The sequence below is a fragment of the Syngnathus typhle genome, linkage group LG6, assembly GCF_033458585.1.
Source record: "Syngnathus typhle isolate RoL2023-S1 ecotype Sweden linkage group LG6, RoL_Styp_1.0, whole genome shotgun sequence".
Lineage (NCBI taxonomy): Eukaryota > Metazoa > Chordata > Actinopteri > Syngnathiformes > Syngnathidae > Syngnathus > Syngnathus typhle.
In genome coordinates this window covers 14,143,136-14,161,492 of record NC_083743.1, presented here as the reverse complement: position 1 = coordinate 14,161,492, position 18,357 = coordinate 14,143,136, and the positions used below count along the sequence as shown (strand labels likewise).

Sequence of the window (18,357 nt, the reverse complement as noted above, 5' to 3'; positions counted from 1 at the left end):
ATAAGTGTGAAGGCCTTCGCCTTCACACAATAAAGTGAAAAAAGTAGAATAACATATGTGTGAAGGCCTTCGCCTTCACACAATAATAGAGAATGGTGTAGAATAACATATGTGTGAAGGCCTTCGCCTTCACACAATAATAGAGAATGGTGTAGAATAACATATGTGTGAAGGCCTTCGCCTTCACACAATGATGCTGTCATAAAGCGGTATCATTAACCCAATGACTTTTTTTATACTGTAAATTTGTTGCTACGCACATTTAAACAAACACTGAGACGCAAACACCAGTAACCAAAGCTTTTTATTCATCTTATACAAAAATGGCATTTAAATAACAAACAACTTTTTAAAATTCTTTCACTTTGTACAAGGATAAATTATCATTTTCCTATAATACACTGATCTTCTCTCCAGATTATTTAGGCTAAAACCAGCAATGGTGAACTGCAATGGTGTTTTTTTCCCCCCAAAAAACGTAGCCTGTGTCAAAGTAACTTAACTATTGTCTGACTGTTTCAAACATGATGGGAGGCATAGTGCGGTCATACAGGAGGTGGCCGCCAAAGTTATTAGAAAAGGCAAACTTCATTAGTTCAGGCGGATGGTGGTCAGCGCTTTGCTTAATTCACTTTAGCTCAACGTAATGTTTGTTTTACTTAGGAAATGTAATCAGCGCGCCAAGGTATGCTGTGCCGGGGACCACTGGTGGCTGCTCCAAGCTTCTCAGGTTCGCCACAATATTTAGAAATATCTACAACAAGGTCTCATTTCCCTTGGTAGGCTGAGACACAACCCAAGTCTGTAAACTGATATCCTCGCCTATCTCTGTAGATTGACCTCAAAATACATGTGACAGTATTACAGCAAGGCACTATCTGATTTTCACATTACATTAATGCTTGTATCATAAGTCCTTGTGCAGTTGAATTCCCAACGTTGGACTCTGGCTTGTACGAGAACTAAATGTGACACACATTACAAATATAATACATTCCAAGACTCACTGAAACGCAAGCGCTTTTTCCGATTGTCGTGCAAACACACGTGTACATTGATGAATGCTGCACTAAGACATGGTGAGTGAGATACCGTGATTTTCGGACTATAAGTCGCGGGGGTTTTTCATAGTTTGGGTGGGGGGGCGACTTATACTCAGGAGCGACTTATATACATATATATGTTTTTTTTTCTTCACTTTTTTGGGCATTTTATGGCTGGTGCGACTTATACTCCGGTGCGACTTATAGTCCGAAAATTACGGTACTTGTGAATTGATGATTTCCCAATTCTTAAATACATTGAAGGATATTATTTCTGGGAGTAGTTTGATTGTCCAGCCACAATGCACTCCAGACACGCGTCACTTGAACATGTTTCTCTTTGTGGAACTTGGATGATTTCATTGACTGTGAAAAGTCAAAGTGGAACTGATATTTCCCCAGAAGTGAGATCACTATACAGTCATAGATATTCTATGGGGAGTGGGTTTGATTCCTTCTCTGTGTTTAAAAATATAGTTGTATGAGGGCATGTTTTTGCAACTGCTATTTAGTATTGAATGTTGAGTCTTTTGGCAAGTGATTGTCCAATAACATTGAATTTTGGCTCATGTTTGGAAAGGGCAGCTTTAATTTCCTGGACTGCCCATTAACCTGTGAGCATATACAGTCCCCGGTTCCCAGGCGACTGCACACATAATTTAAAAAAAAAGTAGGGTCTATAAAGATAACAGAGCCTTCTAGACGAAGAGGTCGAGCTTCTCCCAAGTGAATTGCTCCTATAAGCAACTTCAGATTTCAGGTTCGCAATTTAGTCCAATATAATTTGATATTGTTGCCCTCCTTGACAGTTCTCAGATAGAAGGCCAGAAAACAATGACAACTGGTTATTCTGTTTACATACAGTAGTTTTCCCTGATTTGTGGATCTCTGTGCTTTTGACCTTTTATGCACCAGTCTGCTATTCAAATGAATGCACTTGTGGCAGGCACAATCACTTCATGTTTTTCATCATAGTGCATTCTTACAGGTTGAAGCCGCTGCCCCCCCAATTTACAAACATCTGCATTGATCAAATAGTGTCAGCCAAAAAAACGTTGCTACTACATTATAGGAACGTACGGCCGTTTGACACGTGATTCTAACTCTTGGTCTGGTATGTCTTTTCCATTTCCCATTCCGTTTAAAAGAGAAACACACGAGGCACTTTGGGAAACCTCAGGCTGTATCTGAATACCATCTGGACATGGAGTGATCAATGGCCTTCACAGGCCTTTAAGGTAGAGGGGCTATTGTACCCAGCAGGTTCAGTCCCTGCTGCTGAGTCGAAAATTGAGGCAGAGGTAGACGTGGCACTACTAAGCTTATTTTGTTTCCAATTTTCACGGTAATGCTTCAATGCTACCTGCTTTGTCTGTGTTGTTTGTCTTCCATCTCTCTGGGTTCGAAAAAGTCTTTAGCAGGGTTCAAGGGGCTACCATTGCTACTAGTTTTTGAACATGTCCACCCTTTTTTCACCGCCTTTCACATCCAGTGGTTTGTAGTACATCCTCCTTTTGTCAGGGTGAGCGTCTGTGAGATAAAGAACCAAGTTCAGTCTTGTCCGTTCTTTTTCCTCACACCACTGTCTCGTTGCCCGTCCCCGGTTTAATCCAACCCTTGCCCGGTCCTCGCTTTCCCGCTCGACCTACTCTGCTGTCCTTGAGTAGGCGGGTGGAGCAGCGTTGCCACGTATGGAGGGTCTTGGCTGACCAGATCCACATGCCCGAGGTGATGCCCACCAGCAGCGACATGAAGATTCGAAGCATCTCTGACGCAACGTACGAGTCTTGCGTGGTGGCTTTGAAATCTCCCCAGTGAGAAAGTTGGTAGAGGTAACAGCCAATCACAGTGGACGCAGGAACTGTGTAAAGCACGGAAAAAACTCCGATCTTCACCATTAAACGCTCAAGCTTGTCCGTCTTGGCGCCATCCTTCTGCAAATTGGAGCGGATCTTGAAAAGTGCGACGAGGCCAGCACAGATGAATAGGGTGCCTACAATTCAACATAAAACACATAAAAAAATTATATGTAAATAACGTTTGATGCTCTGAATTTCTTCAAATATTTGTTTTTGATAAAACATTAAACAACACTGCTGTTATATTATAATTTATGTTAAATAAAACTGGAGTTAGAAAAGGAACTTATTGGGGACTTCTCACACTTTACTTACCTATAAGAAGGTAGGTTGCTAGCGGTGCCACTACAAAGCCCGTGAGCGCCTCCTGCTGGAGGTTGCCTACATAGCATAGCCCAGTCAGATCGTCAGCATCCACCAATCTCATTATGAGAATGACAATAGTTTTAACAGCTGGGATGGCCCAAGCCGCTATGTGGAAGTAGGAGCTGTGCATTTCAATAGCCTCATGGCCCCATTTTAATCCCGCAGCCAAGAACCACGTCAGGGTCAGGATCACCCACCTGAATCGAGAAGAAAAAATCAAACGATGCGTGATTGTATATGTCTACAGTGTAAATACAGATAGGGCCATTCTGTGTTATTCTTCATGGCGGCAGATAGTAAAGGGTTACACAACAGATGGCGGTGTCATATTTTAGGCCGGAATTAAGTCCTTTGGGTTTACTTTTCCTGGAAAGGGGAAATCAAGGACAAAAACCAAAAGGAAGACTTTGCGCTGTGTTTTTCCTAGAGTCGCGCAAGATTGTGAAAAGCGGCCTCGTTCCACTGGTGGTGTTTATACGTGTGAATTTATCTATTAAGTGCAGGCGTTATGGGACAGGAGGGCCCGATTTTAAAACAGGATGCTCGTCTCGTGTTCCAATTGTTGTTCAACGTGAGATGGCTTGCGCGTGTGCACTAACCAAAGAGAGGAGGCCATGCCAAAGAAGTAGAGCAAGAGGAAGACGATGGCACAGCCGGTGCTCTTCAGTCCTTCCTGCACTAGAATAGGAACTTCGGTGGCATCCAGGTCACATGACACACGTTCCCTACCCAGAGTCAACCGGACCTGAGGTGGAGATAAAAATAAATGATTAAACCGGAAAGCAATCGCAAAACAATTTTTTTCATTCTTGACCTTTCTACGGTTATGGCAAAACAAGACTACGAAATTTTGTTATGTTCATGGAAAGAGCACATTGGAGAAAAACATGAACTAAATTAGTCTTTGACAGTGGCTGTGGGTGACTAAAAGAGGGAATTGTTTAATCTTAATGAACGATTATCCACATGGATACCAATGCGAGGTACGGCTGCCCGGCCAGTTGTTTTAAATACACTGCCTTCCCAAATGAACTAAATGTACTCTGTAAGCACTGACCTCTGCCAAGGCGGAACAATAATACGAGATATGGTAAATTCCTCCCTTCAAGCCCGGTGGCTACTGAGACGTCATATGGAGGAGAAATGGAACGATTGAAAGAGGGAATTGTTTTTCTATTTCATTGCACACATTCTTTTCCCACTAATACTTTTCACATGTTACGTTCAATTGTGTCCCGTTACTGTAGACTGGGTCTTAATGCAAATTTACAGTCGCATGCATCTGCCAACATTGTCCATCATGGTAACTCTGGGCCGTTCCGCAGTCTTCCACATACTTGTATGAGAATTTATTGCATTTTTGAATCATGCAGGTGCCAAGTATTTTCAGTGAAATAAACTTTCTGGGGAAATTGTGTGCAAATGCTGGAAAAAAAATTGGAATCCTGTGGTATGATACTAAATCAAATGAAATCAAATTCAATGATGTTGAATGATATGAAATGACATAGCATGAAATAGAGTGATAAAAACTACATGTTAGTGGAAAATGTGACATGCTACAGAATTACATTGATAACTATGGAATGAGTGGACTGGTATTGAAAGATAAGGAATGATGTGCATTTATTTGGAATGATTTTGCTAAAGTAAAGAAGTCAACCTATATATACGCACACACACAGAGAAATTACTCACCAGGTATGCAACACTGTACAAATTGCAGCACATGGACAGGAAGATGATGGGCCTCTCAGGGTAGGAGAATCGTTGGGAATCCAACAGAAAGGTCAGGACTGTTAAAGTGGTGGACAGAAAGCACAACACAGCCCAAACTGCCATCCAGGCATCCGTGAACACTTTGGCCCCACGCCTGTAGAGCCCGCTGTCGTAGCCACACTGGAGTGCACAGCTGTCTGTCTGCTTCAGCCAGGTGTACTGGTCGGCTGCAGATCCCAAGGCCTGGCACTCCTCCTGGTGCGGAGGATGGCGGTAATATGGCGGATCATCATCCGCCGGGCCCTCCATGCACATGTGATTGTGGTCATTCTGAGGCGGGAATTGGCTGCAGTTGAGCGCCTGCTTAGGGAACAAAATGAAAAATACATATTATCACGATTAGGCTCCTACTGACTTATTTTCTCAAGCACTGTCATTGATATATTTGCAGTATATATGGGAAGGCTGTTGACTTACATCGGGCCACTTGAAACCAAACTCCTGAAGCACTGGCTCGCATTTTCTCTTGACAGATAAACACATGCTGCCACATGGTCCGATCGGAATTGGCACTTTGTCCGTGCACATCGGCACATAGACCGAGCACAGGAAGAACTAAAGAAAAAAACAAACAACAAATTGCTAGTTACTGTTGGAGATTGGGTATCAATTTTTTTCTCCCCAAAATTTATCCAAGAAATGAAGCAAAAAATTGTGCTAATTCCTTGCAAAAAAAAGTGAATCTTATGACACCGTGGATTTTTTTCGAATAAAGTCAATTCTGACTTTGACATCGAAATTGAATGTACTATTACCATAGAAGGCCGTATAAACACAGGCTTGTTTTGATATCTGCTCTCTACCCAATTGCATCATCCCAAACCATTGCATCATGTCTATTCGGTGCAGGTCAACATTTCCACTTATAATAGCACAAACAACTTGGGTCAAGAAACCAGAGCCAGCATCAACCTGCTGCAAGGTTAGACACACAACTCTGCGTCTCCTAAAAACAACCCGAGGAGTAAACACAAGGGGCATGAGCCATGTAATGCTGCATAATCCCCCCTTAATCCAAGGCTCAATTTTCTGTGCCATGGCAACTGTTTTGAAATAGATCGATAAATCCGGGATTCAGAGACATTTTCAAGAATGGAGTTGAAGATGCATTTTATCGTTTCAGATGATTATGATGTGAGCTCGTTAAGGGGTCCAAAAGGTTTGCATTTAAGTTCTTTTAAAGATTTTTCAGTTTCTTGTGAGGGACTGAAATGTCACTTTAATGAAGTATACATGCTTGATGGTTTGGAAGTGATGGCTTTGACTGCCCAACTCAAATACATTGAGTGTTTGAATGCTACTGTATTAAAAAAATTACGTTTACATTTTAATAATTTGTGACTATAAGGCTAACAGCTTGAATACAGTGATGACAGAGAAATGGTGAGGGTGTTTTCCACGACCGTTGGTAAACTGAGCGCTGCCACTTCAGTGCCTAAAGCTGCCCTGGTTATTTGCCAGGAAGCCTCCCGTTCGAGCAAATGTTAGGGGATATGGTTTCCCCTTCACCTTTCCTCCCTCTTCTGTGTGTAGGAGGGGTGTCGGCTAATCTTACAGGGCAATTTGGAGCTGGAGCAGGCCAGGACTGTGGGGTTTGCAGTTCCTCTTTTCTCTGCCTGCCTCACACACTGAGCACAAATGTCTTTTGAAGAACTTTGCTGACTGTGGCACATTCAAAGCAGTCGCCCTGTATCCAAGCACCTGTCTGTAGCAAGTCGTTCAAGTTTTAAAAAAACAAAAACAAAACAACACCTGCAGATAGGTCATGAGAAGAAATGCAATAAATTGGCAAAAATGCATAAAATTGGGGGCTAACTATATTACACAAATTCTAATGTGGGGAATGCGCTCAAAACGGCACATCACTTTTAAACGTATACTGCACAAATATAGGCAATTGAGCATGAACCTGTGCCTGTTTGGTTACAATTTGGACCTATTAATGACAACTGGTCCACACTGGTGCTTTCTACCATCTAATGAAAAATAAAACATTTAATTGTTCTGCTTGCCACTATACGTCAGTGACAGAAATAGATGCAGTAATTGAGATTTGTGGACAAATCAGGTAAATTTAAATAATTTCCAGTACAGTGTAAAGCACGCATGGGGTGAGGATGGGTGGCAGATGATCGAGGCTAAACTGGCATTGCACTACAGTCTAGTCAACGTCAATACTTGTGATGGCAACTCTTTGTTGGTATGCGCTCCCTTTCCTCCATCCGCGCAGGCACGCACGCACCCACATGCTTGCAGCAGACAGTCTGGACCCAGCATTGGCTATTTGAGTCTCTGTCCCCAAATGTGTGCGTGCTTGTGCGTAACAGCCACGGTTCTCACAAGCTGTTCTGTTGCGGTCTCCTTATAAATAAACACGACCCGGGGTCGCACATGTGTGCCGTACCTTGAGCTGGCTGGAGCAGCCGTACTGTATGAGAGGGGTGAAAGTGTTCAGCTGCAATTCTGCGTCAGACTGGAGCACGTTACCGACGTGATTGGGCATTTTCGTGACGTTGTATCCCAAGCCCTGGCACATGCTGATCCGGATGGGGTCGCAGGTGATCTCCTCCACTTCATCGCCGAAGCCGCGCACCTCGCACGGCGCAGCGAGTAGACCGGACAGGAGCAGGAGGACTGCCCGAGTGAGCGACATCATCATCCGCTGCATGCTCACTCCAAAACGCAGTCGACCACCTTTGCAATATTATTCCTTTAAAAACCTCGCCTTGGGAAACAATACAAACTCTCCAACGCGCCCAGGCTTAGTCCCTTGTGGTCACCTTATCCTATACGAAGGCGTTCAATAGATGCATATAAATCCAGAGAAAACGCTGAAACAAATATAAAAGCCGGTTTTTGTAAAAACTGCGCATGCCGCTGCATGCCAAAACAAACCGCACGTTTCTTCCTGGGAGATTGCGTAAAAGTCCGCCAGTGAAGGGACAACCCCAGTGACCAGCTTTTGCGCCGCCAAGCTCCAGGCGACCGACCGGCTTCTTTATTGTGTCTGCGTGTGGGGAGACTTTTGGGTCCGTCCACGATACAGCCAACCAATCGTTGCGCCTCACTTTTCTTTCTCTGACCAACCCACGGCCGTAGGCGGGGTCCACTAGACAAAAAAAAAGAAGACTACTTTACTCCTACTCTTGAGTTTCCCTCTCCAATTGTAACGTGATCAAGCACAACAAATTTTGACAGAATGATATCAAAAGCGGAATTTTAGGGATCTAGAGTAAAACTTAGGGGCTGAGTTCACATTTGAAATAGTCCTTTGAAGGAGCTGTATCATGGAATTTTTTTTTTTTTTTTGCCATGTTGGAATGGCAATTCCTCATCACCACCCCCCTAAAGCGTTTTCCTCCATTCACTTATCTATAACTTATCTGCTCACTCCTCATTTCTAAGCACCCGCCTGACCCGATTAAAGTAAAGAAAAAGTCCTCACATTGTGATGTCACAAAGTGAGCTCCACCTCCCATGCCGCCCCGCCCCCTGCAGACGAAACTCACGCCCACTTTCTCAGCAGCAGCTATCTGAAGTACTAATTATTGTTGGCGACTTTTTTCCGACATAACATCGAGATGTCCTAAGCACCCGAGTCTACTGATGTGAGAGTACAGGAGAGGCGGGGTTTGCGTTAACCAGGCGTCTTAATTACTCATATTTCTTCAGAAAGTAGATTGGCGAAGATAATATAAAATCATGTACGTGCCTATAATTAACTGTGGAAAGTTTAAATAGCTTGAGACAGCTCATTTAAAGCTAAAATTGAGCTTGCATTCTCTAAAGGGTCAGCACCTCTAAATGGCCTATGAACTTGGCATTGTAATTGAAAATAGTTGCTTAAGTGATGCTGAAGCACTGCAAATCTGTTTTGCATTGCAATGAATGCACATACTGGACAGGTTTTGTTTGGTTGTGGCACCCTGGGAGAAGGCTTCACCTTTCCAGCATGAAAGAAGGAGTGAAGAGTGAGGGGACTTTAGGAAGAAACTGTAAAAACTCTTAGTCAGATTAGGTTTTTGTCTGTTTTGCCCACTTCTGTCGCAGTCAATGCATATTCCAGATGTAATTGTACTTACCAGCTTGATTTGAGAAGTTAGGAGCCTACAAATACCATTGCCCTCACCCCAAGAAATGTTTTAGAACAAAATTGGAACAAGCTTTGTGAAATTAAACTAAAGTGTTTTAAAACTGAGAAAAGCAACAATGGCACGAGAGAGAGAGAGGGAGAGATTTTTACTTAAAGTTCGAAAACCCTGCAGGTACAGCAATCTGGTTTTATGGTGCTGCTGTGCTGTATTTTTATCACTGGTTAAATGGAGTGACGCGAGAATCTACTGTGACTATTGATTGGCATCAGCAATGACCACCCCGGCAAACTACCCTTCCCCCAACACACGCACACACCCACGATCACTATACCCCCTTTGTATAAATCAGAGGTCAAGACCCAAAGTAATTAGCACTGAGCCAAAACAATAGATTGTGCTGCCCCTGGAGTTGATGGTTATCAGCGGTGTGTGTGTGTGCGTGTGTGCGTGAGGGTGTTTATGTATGACTGTGAGAGATATGCCCATGAATTTGAAAGCTACAGCCAGACTTTTTGCACTCTTTACTACACCAGAATGTCTTTTTGGATAGCTAGAATGAAGGTTTTAATTTACAAACAAACAAAAACATTAGAACAATACAGACAAAAGGGAAGTCCAAGAGTCGCCAGTTTAGTTTCCCAGTTTCTGTAAATGTGAATAGCAGCAGGCAGCATGTTGAAGTGCAAGCAAATGAGCATCACACTGAGTGGATAATGAGCAGCAATAAAATTATGAAGCTATTAAACAAGTTATCTAATTCAAATGTTTAACAAGACTTGCGCAAACTGTGTTTGGTCAGACTGAGTGAACTCAATGAACTGAATTGAAATTTTGAAAAGTTTTTACTATGGACATGTTTGCCTGCTTGTTAGGACATTTTGGTGTGTTTGTTTTGGTAAGTGTCTTTTTTCTTGACCATATTACTTTTGAGCACGGACACAGCAAACTAGCACTCAAATGATAGAGGGCATCAACATCGGTCTGACGACACTTGGCTCCTTGAGATACATCATAAATATTATGATTACGTTGACTTGGTAATTGATAGTGACTGCATGCAGTAGGCCACGAATTGCACTCTGTAAATATAGCGTCAAATTGTGTCAAACACTTCATGTGGGAAGAAGACGGGTTTCGGATTTTCCGCTGGGCACTTGAGGACACTGATGGTAGGTTCACATGAACAGCATGCAATCTGTACTAATTACCTGTTATAACATCAGATCCTGTTATTAATGAAGTGAATGGGTAAACATTTCAAGCAGCCGAGTGGACAAAATGTCAGCACTATGGACAGCATGCACTTTGAGGTTTGTTTTGGAGTCCTGGAAAGCTACTGTACTTTCCACTGCTTTGGGCCAAGTGAAAATGGCATGGATTTTCAAGTAATCTATCCCACACTTCTCTCCAATAACAGTAATTTTTCTCTGTTTTTTGCCTACCTAAAAGGTGTATGTTTTTATCAAACAACCGACATATAAAACATAATTAAAATGAGTTGATTCAATAAAATTGAATCTCACAAAGTGAAAGCATTTTAATTAGGTGGTAATTCTTTCCATAATTTTTGTTACATTCAAGCAATAAATTATTTCTTTCAATGTGTCACTAGGTCTGTGGTCAACATGAAGTTTTAACAATTTGAAGTGAAATTACTTTAGAACCAGAGGTGTCAAACTCATTTTTTTCATGGTCCGCATTGTAATCATAGCTTCTTTCAGAGGGCCATGATGACTATCAAGCCAAATAAATGTATGAACGTCTCATATTATATACAGTAAAGGCTACACAACAAACTGATAACTAGTTTCGAAATCAGAGACTAGTAAGAAGTGTTCCATTTTTTAAAAAGATGAATGTTAATAAAAGTCTCTGTTTTTTAAAAGTGAAGACAATTTTCAATTTTAGTATTGACGTAAAATTGATGCACAATTTGTCTTTGTGGGCCAACTATAATTATCTTGCGGGTCAAATTTGACCTGCGGGCCAGAGTTTGACACCCCTGCTTTAGATGTAGTGATGTTAACACTCCATCCTCCATCAGTTTGAGAGGGAAAAAAAAAGTGTATCAGACACCACATAGCATCTCATGGCTCATGGCCCAGGCCTTCAAGTGCGGTATTAATAGGCCTGCCAACTCCTTGGAATGGTGTCAGTATGTGTGAGTGACAGACCAGACCTGTCTATAAGAGTGCATGCACATTGCTTCATTCAAAATATTTGTGTTAACGCTATTGTTTTGTGTATAGTGTATTGTATGTATACAGTATATGTATGTGCGAGTGATATGTTTTTGTTGGGAGTTTGACAGGAAAGCATTTTGCAAGTGTTCTGTCCCATGTGGGATAGCAGGGTCAGGTTACCTTCCCAAGCACATGTGCAAACTGCAAACCACACTGGAAAAAAACCCAACATAAATTTACACTAAGGTATCAATGAGAATGTTGCACTGGGAAGATGAGAACTGATGCCCAGATTGTCAACAACTTCATCTCGGTACTTATGAAGCAGTAAAGTGACAGCAGCACTTCTAGGGTTTTCGATAAAGCAAATCCCCTCCCCTAAAACAAAGCTTTGTCATTAACAACATATTGTTGTGCACGAGTTTTGTGAATGAGGAACTCTGGTCCATACTTAGACTACAATTCTTCATATGAGAAAACGATCTGATTATTATAGAGTATGTAACCATGAGAAAATAATATGTGAGGAAGCAATGCAACAAAAACAATGTTTACTATTGAGTACGTACTTGTTGCTTCTATGAGCTCATAACCTTCCTGTCATAATCCAAACAGTAAAATGTAAATGTGGTTCCCTGACTCAGGTATCAGGTTCCTTGTTGCAATGCTGTTCAAATGCTGACAGGCTGTAATGGTCATGACACATTCAACCCCCAAAAAGAATATCATTTCAATGTTGTTGTTTTTTAAATTGAAACTGGTCACATTTTGGAGTAGATCTCCTCATGTATTATAATACTTTCCTTTTTCTCCTTGAAGTGAAATTTGATTTTCATTCCAGTTTTCAAGATGCAAATGAGACTGCTGAGCATCTCTCGGGAAAGTGTTTCAGTTTCTATATTTTTGGTTTCTGCAGAACACTTTGCTGCATTTCTGTAGAATATGTGGATTTTCCTTTTATCAGTACTATAGTTGCAACTAACTGTCCCACTTGACATCATTTGTAATTTACTCTGGATACTTCTATAAATTCTTACCAATTAGTCTCAAATAGACCTTCCACCTAATACATGCTTCTCCCCATCTGCTGCTCAGTTAAGAAATTGTCCAGATCGCATTTTTTTCTTTTTTTATGTAAATCAATTATGGCAGAAATGGCAGTACACCAGCTGTGATCACTTTGTGCAAGCAAGCAATAAAATTGTGAGGGCTTGTTATGGGACTGCAAGTGTAGGAAGGAACATATTTTCTGAGCACATCACGTGGACTAAATCCTATGCATCATAAAAAAACATTTTGGCACGCATAAGGATAGTCTATTCATTTCTAATTCTGGCTACATTTTGCAGCTTTAGCTTCAGCCCAAGGCGACTCCGTGTGGTGTCAGGCAGCAGACTGCTGATAGATGGTTCCTGTCCATGTCTGTAAATGGGCCTCTTGTTGGGGAGTTAACCCCTCTAACCCTGCTCGTCTGTAACTCCACACTGATCTCTTACTGCTTAGGGCAGATGATTTTTCGTTTCTCGGAAATCTGATGAGCAGGTGGTAGCGTCCCATTTGGGGACTGGACGGATGTGAATGCACAAAAAAAAAAGAGAGAGAGAGAGAAAAAAACAATTCCCTTGCTGATTGGTTGTGTGGGTGAGAATCAGGCCCACTGAAGAGAAAATAAGATACATTTATCTTTCTCCCTTCCTTTGTGCATCTGCACCACCAGCTGATGTCTGCTTCCTCTCATTATCGAAATGTCACAACGGCACTATTTAATGGCTGCTGAAGACAATTATGCAGGATACATGAGGTCAAGGGGCATCTATGTACCCTTGGAAAGATAAGTCTATTTACAGTTGGGAAATGTATCTAATTAAAAAAAAAATGAATTCAATTGTTAATCCAAACTGATTGCCAGATGGATGCATTACTACGCCTCTTGTCAGCATCTTTGCAATTTAGCAGACTGATTCAATTCAAGTTACGCGTTTATAAACCTCATTTGCAAGGCCTGGTTTTTGGATATGAAACCAAAGTACCCCCTTAAAACCATTTTTTTTTCTAGATAAGCAACGTTGCACACAGTGGTTTTCCTTTAATGTCAGCCATCTTATGGAATGCTAACACTGATACTAAATAACCATAAATCAACATACTTTTCATTTTTCACAACTGTGTTAATTGTTATTGAGCGGCTTTTCATTGAACTCACCACCATCCATTTCTTCTTACAGATTGTTATTCATAGTCTGTGCTAACTTCCTAGGCACCTGTCTCTTCCTCATCTTATTGCTCCACTCCCTGAAATAGATTCTCGAGTCTCAAGAGAAAAAGCCAACACTGTCCATGCCGTGGGAATATTGAGCCCCACCATAACACACGCAAGCGTAATTTCATAGAAATATACTCATATTTCAGTTTGATGCCATAGATATATTCTGTGAGCTATCAGCAGCCACTGAATGACATGAAGCTGTCACAATATTTCAACTTCTGACACACAACTGTAAGAATAGGACCTCTCTGTTACGTTCAGTTACAGCTTATTAGAATGCTTGACTGATGGAATTCAAACCATGTGACACTTCCTTATGTGCTAGGGTTTAAATATTCGAGTATGAAAAAAACCAACGGAATTTGTCTTGCCCTGTGCTATAGTGCCGCAGAATAGTAGATACTTTGTGAACAACTATTGAGATGTCTCAGTTAAATAAATAAATAAATAAATAAATAAATAAATAAATAAATAAATAAATAAATAAATAAATAAATAAATAAATAAATAAATAAATAAATAAATAAATAAATAAATAAATAAATAAATAAATAAATAAATAAATTTGTGTCACGCAGTGGTTGACATACAATGTACGTACGTACCCACTGAATCTTTATCTCGCTCAACGTACACGCATGCACAGACTGTTAGACAAACAGACCTTACCGACACCCGGACAGCTGTGGACAAGGTGGTTTTTCTGTTTGAATGCTCTATCCAACCGCAGGCCACAATTATACTTGTCCTTGTCTGTCTTAATGCAGCTGAGATGCATGGAGCCCTTGGTTTTCATCGAGTTGGGAGCTTCAGCGTGACCAGCAAGGTCTGTGTATAGTTGCATTAACAACTTTAAGAATAAAAAGTTATCACAAAGTTTGATTTCTGTTGATCATTATCTACTGAATGAGAATCATATTGGACTTGGATATGATGGGTCTTTTACAGTCATGGTACAATTGACTCCTACTAGAATCTCTTGCAATAATTCATTTAAAAAAAAAATTTCAAACAAACCTGTGACTGGTACTTCATAGTTAAGAGTCAGCATACACTATACTCCTGGCAAGCCTGCGAATCACAAATCTTCTGGTTTGCTTATATTTGCTTGGGAACCTGAAAAGGAATGCAAAAAATGGAGATAGCTGTAGTGATTTATTTTTAGTAAATCCTGGTTTTGAAAACGTATTACTCGAATTTGGAGCGCTGATATCTATAGTAACCTGAACTTAATCAGTAAATCTTGTTTTCAAAATAACTTCTAATTTATGTTGATTATTCACTTACCTAGCAATAGCAACAATAGCAAAATCCAAAGCAAAAATGACTAAACAGTCTCTTGGTCTAGATCTCTGAGCTTTGCTTTCTCGTAGGAGAATACTAGTCAAATGATTTACAGAGCAGCTGGATACATAAAAAATGTCTACTTTCCCTTTAGTTCCCTAAGAGGTGGCCAAGAATGAAATTGAGCGTTTGCATTCTTGTATGTTTTCCTTTGCGAGATTTGTGATTTGGACAGTTGGGATGAGGATTTATCTTTTTTGTTAAGCGGGATTTGGACTGGATAGCACTGATTGATATGCAGCAATGCGAGGCTTTGAAGATGGAGGTTATTTTTAACGTGCAATTTAATGACTGATTGGTTTAACATTTACACTATGTGCTCACTCACTGTTAAGCAAAGGCTCAAAGGTCACACATGTAAAAGTAATTGTGTCGTCCCCTGCGTCACTGGTTCTATCTTCATTCCTTTTATATTACTCTTCTGTCGTTTTTGCATTCCTTCTTGCTGTATTTTTTTCATGTTTTCTTTGTTCAATGTCTCCAGCTCTCCAAGGCCCAGTAGCAATGTGTACCTGGCAATATGTTTTAAAGCTCTACAGGGGCCTGGAGAGTAGTTTGAGCCACAAAAAGCAGTTCGGAATGAAAATAAAGAGGCAGCAGATAGAGAAAGGGTACATTTATTGGAAAAAATTTTTTCGAACTGCAAACAGCAATTATTTTCCCCTTCTTTCCACCCTCAATGCGGAGAGTGCATTACTGGCTCTAAATACTGTGACTGAATGCACATCTGCTAATCTTCTAGATTGAAACTTATACACCATTTGACTTACATGACTTTATACAGTTACCAGCATGCAAGATTTATGGTTATGTATTATGTTGTACACACAGAGCAGTCTGTGTGTGGTGGAGGATGTGGTGTGGTGTATTTGTTTGTCTTACTAAGTGTCACTACTACCACAGACCACAGTGTAGCCGTTTTGCCTGTCTGTCATTTGGCAGGTAGCCTGTAGTTAACGTCAACATAAGATGTGTGTGTTTGTGTCTTTGTCAGACCCATTTTTAGTGGTTAGGGCAGTTTGAGGAAGTAAGACTCACTTTTACATACACCTACGAATAGCTGTAAGAATCTCGAAAAGTTAAGGCATTTTTTTTCATTGTACCGTAATTTTCGGACTATAAGTCGCGGTTTTTTTCATAGTTTGGGTGGGGGGGCGACTTATACTCAGGAGCGACTTATATACATATATGTTTTTTTTTTTCACTTTTTGGGGCATTTTATGGCTGGTGCGATTTATACTCCGGTGCGACTTATAGTCCGAAAATTACGGTATATATTTTTTATGTAAGTCCGCACATCTATGTTGGGTCATCTGAGCAGTCAAAATGGCCACACATGTACAACACCAGACGTTGGCTTATACAAAAATATATGTCTGCTGACTTTTAAGTGAGTATCATGTTAAGATACCATACAGCAACAGCAACTTTGGAAAACTTGTGTTATTTGTAGAGTTGTCACTGTCACACATTGCGCTGAAAAACAAAACAACAAAACATCTCTCCGGGTTTGGGGGCAGAGCTGAATTGTATATATTAATATAAAAATGAATACGAGAAAGTTGATTATGTAGCACTCACTGAAAAACCAATCTAATATTTTAAGTATGAAAATAGTTTTGAGTAGCAAGAGGATGGGCCACTTAAGTGGGGAGGGGGACATCGGAGAGGACAGTGGATTGAATGTGAGACAAATATTTGTGTGGATATGTTTATAGTTCACATTCTTAGCTACAGTAAGTGAAAAGCTTCCCGGGCCTCAGAGGAAACCACACTGCTAGAGACAGTTTGTTCATTGTTGTGATGTACAATGATGACACTGCAAATGTAAAGCTAAGGACCTTTATCCTATAATGACCCCTGACGATGATGAAAGTGGATGTGGTCTCTTCCAGGAACCACATGTACAATGGGATACCTGCGGGTCCAGTAAACAGCAAACTAGATTACCGGGTGTACATCTCAACTCTGCTATTTACAAGCCTCCTCGGTCCTTGGTACTTTGGCCATGAAGATATCAACTGTCTTCAATGTACACCTGAAAAGTGAGTAGCAAGTAGGCCCCATAGAGGAGCTATAATGCAGCCTTTTAGACTGACAGTCATCTTAAAGGGTCTATAAAAACAGATGTTATGTTCTCCCATGCATTTAGCGACAATAAGAAAATTAAAACAACTGAAACACAGTTTTGAGGATTTGACAGTTTTTTGTACAGTAAATAATTTATTGGTATTCATCTCGAAAATGGTTTCTATCAGTGGTGGCTGGAGGAGTTTTCACAGGGGTGAGGGGAACACACCATATATATATATATATGAATAAAAAATACAATATATATTTCAATTATCTTTTTTCACTTTTCGCAACAAGAAAGAATAAAACACCTCTTTGGTCCCTGATGGACTCCTCAATGTGATCTCGGGTGGGAGGAGCCAACGTAAATCAGAGCGAGACACGAGGACCAAGCGGGTTGCAAATAATGAAACGAGATGTACCCCGGATATCAACTCAATAGATCACACAAGGAATATTTTTATTCTGTCAGACCACGGTACACTCCTTCCCAACCAACACCAAAAAAGGCAATCTACTCTCCAAGGAGAGTCTCCATCCCCCTTGTTCTCTTCCAGATATGTAGAATCTATTCCAAAGTACACTGGAATTGTTCTGGCATTTATAAACGTATTATGTTGGTTTTACCTGTCATTTCTCATTACTATACTGTAGTTGCAATGGGAGGTCAACATACTGCTCATACTTTCACAGTTTGAAATGTAATTTAGCTGCAGAAGACGAGATGCCCAATTACATACAGTGGATGTCATACAGTGAATATGGAAAAACAATAATTACAATCTATTTGAAAAGGGTAATTTATTTATTTTCAAGCATAAAAATAAATCCAATATGACCGTTTAAATCTTTTTAAGGAAACCAAGCACTCTGGTGTTCAAACTGCAAGTCTCCATAATGAAGCAATTAAATGTAGGAGCCAATGTTGCGGTGGAAAACTCTGCGTGGACCCACTGTGTTGTGCAGCCACCCAGGAGAGACAAAACCAGAAGTGCCTAGTAAAGATAGCTTCGAAGAAAGGAGATCTTTGGTTTTGCACACATTTATTTATTTTTTTTACTAGATGAAGTTAGACTTTTGTTTTTCAACACAGATAACAAAAACTTGTGTGTCTTTTTTATAATAGAGGTTATTTGTTCAGCCAGTTGCGTTTTATATTTTCAAGATTGCTCAAACATGACGACAGCTGTACTGCGTGGCTAACAATAAGGTCTTTGGCGCCTGGGCATCATGCTTCATCACGTCATATGGGCAGTGGGCAATTTTTAGCACTCACTAATAGGGTAAATGCACTTTGAGTCTATGCATGTACTTTACATGATAACAATGTTACTTTTTGGGAGGATTTTC

At 40.6% G+C, this 18,357-nt stretch overlaps 1 protein-coding gene across 2 annotated transcripts; it reads right to left on the bottom strand.

Annotated features, from left to right (window-relative positions):
- Positions 1-285: 285 nt before the first annotated feature.
- On the bottom strand, positions 286-8,074 carry fzd4 (frizzled class receptor 4). Of its 2 annotated transcripts, none has more exons than XM_061281314.1 (6): positions 7,452-8,074; positions 5,465-5,602; positions 4,967-5,350; positions 3,868-4,013; positions 3,218-3,465; positions 286-3,036 (listed from the first exon to the last, which is right to left on the bottom strand). In XM_061281314.1, exons 1-6 carry the CDS (start codon positions 7,713-7,715, stop codon positions 2,618-2,620), a joined length of 1,599 nt encoding a protein of 532 aa, XP_061137298.1. In that variant the 5' UTR covers positions 7,716-8,074; the 3' UTR covers positions 286-2,617. The 2 variants fall into 2 exon arrangements, with proteins under 2 accessions (XP_061137298.1, XP_061137299.1); XM_061281315.1 differs by having other exon boundaries at positions 4,967-5,347; positions 7,452-8,073.
- Between the last annotated feature and the right edge of the window lie 10,283 nt (positions 8,075-18,357).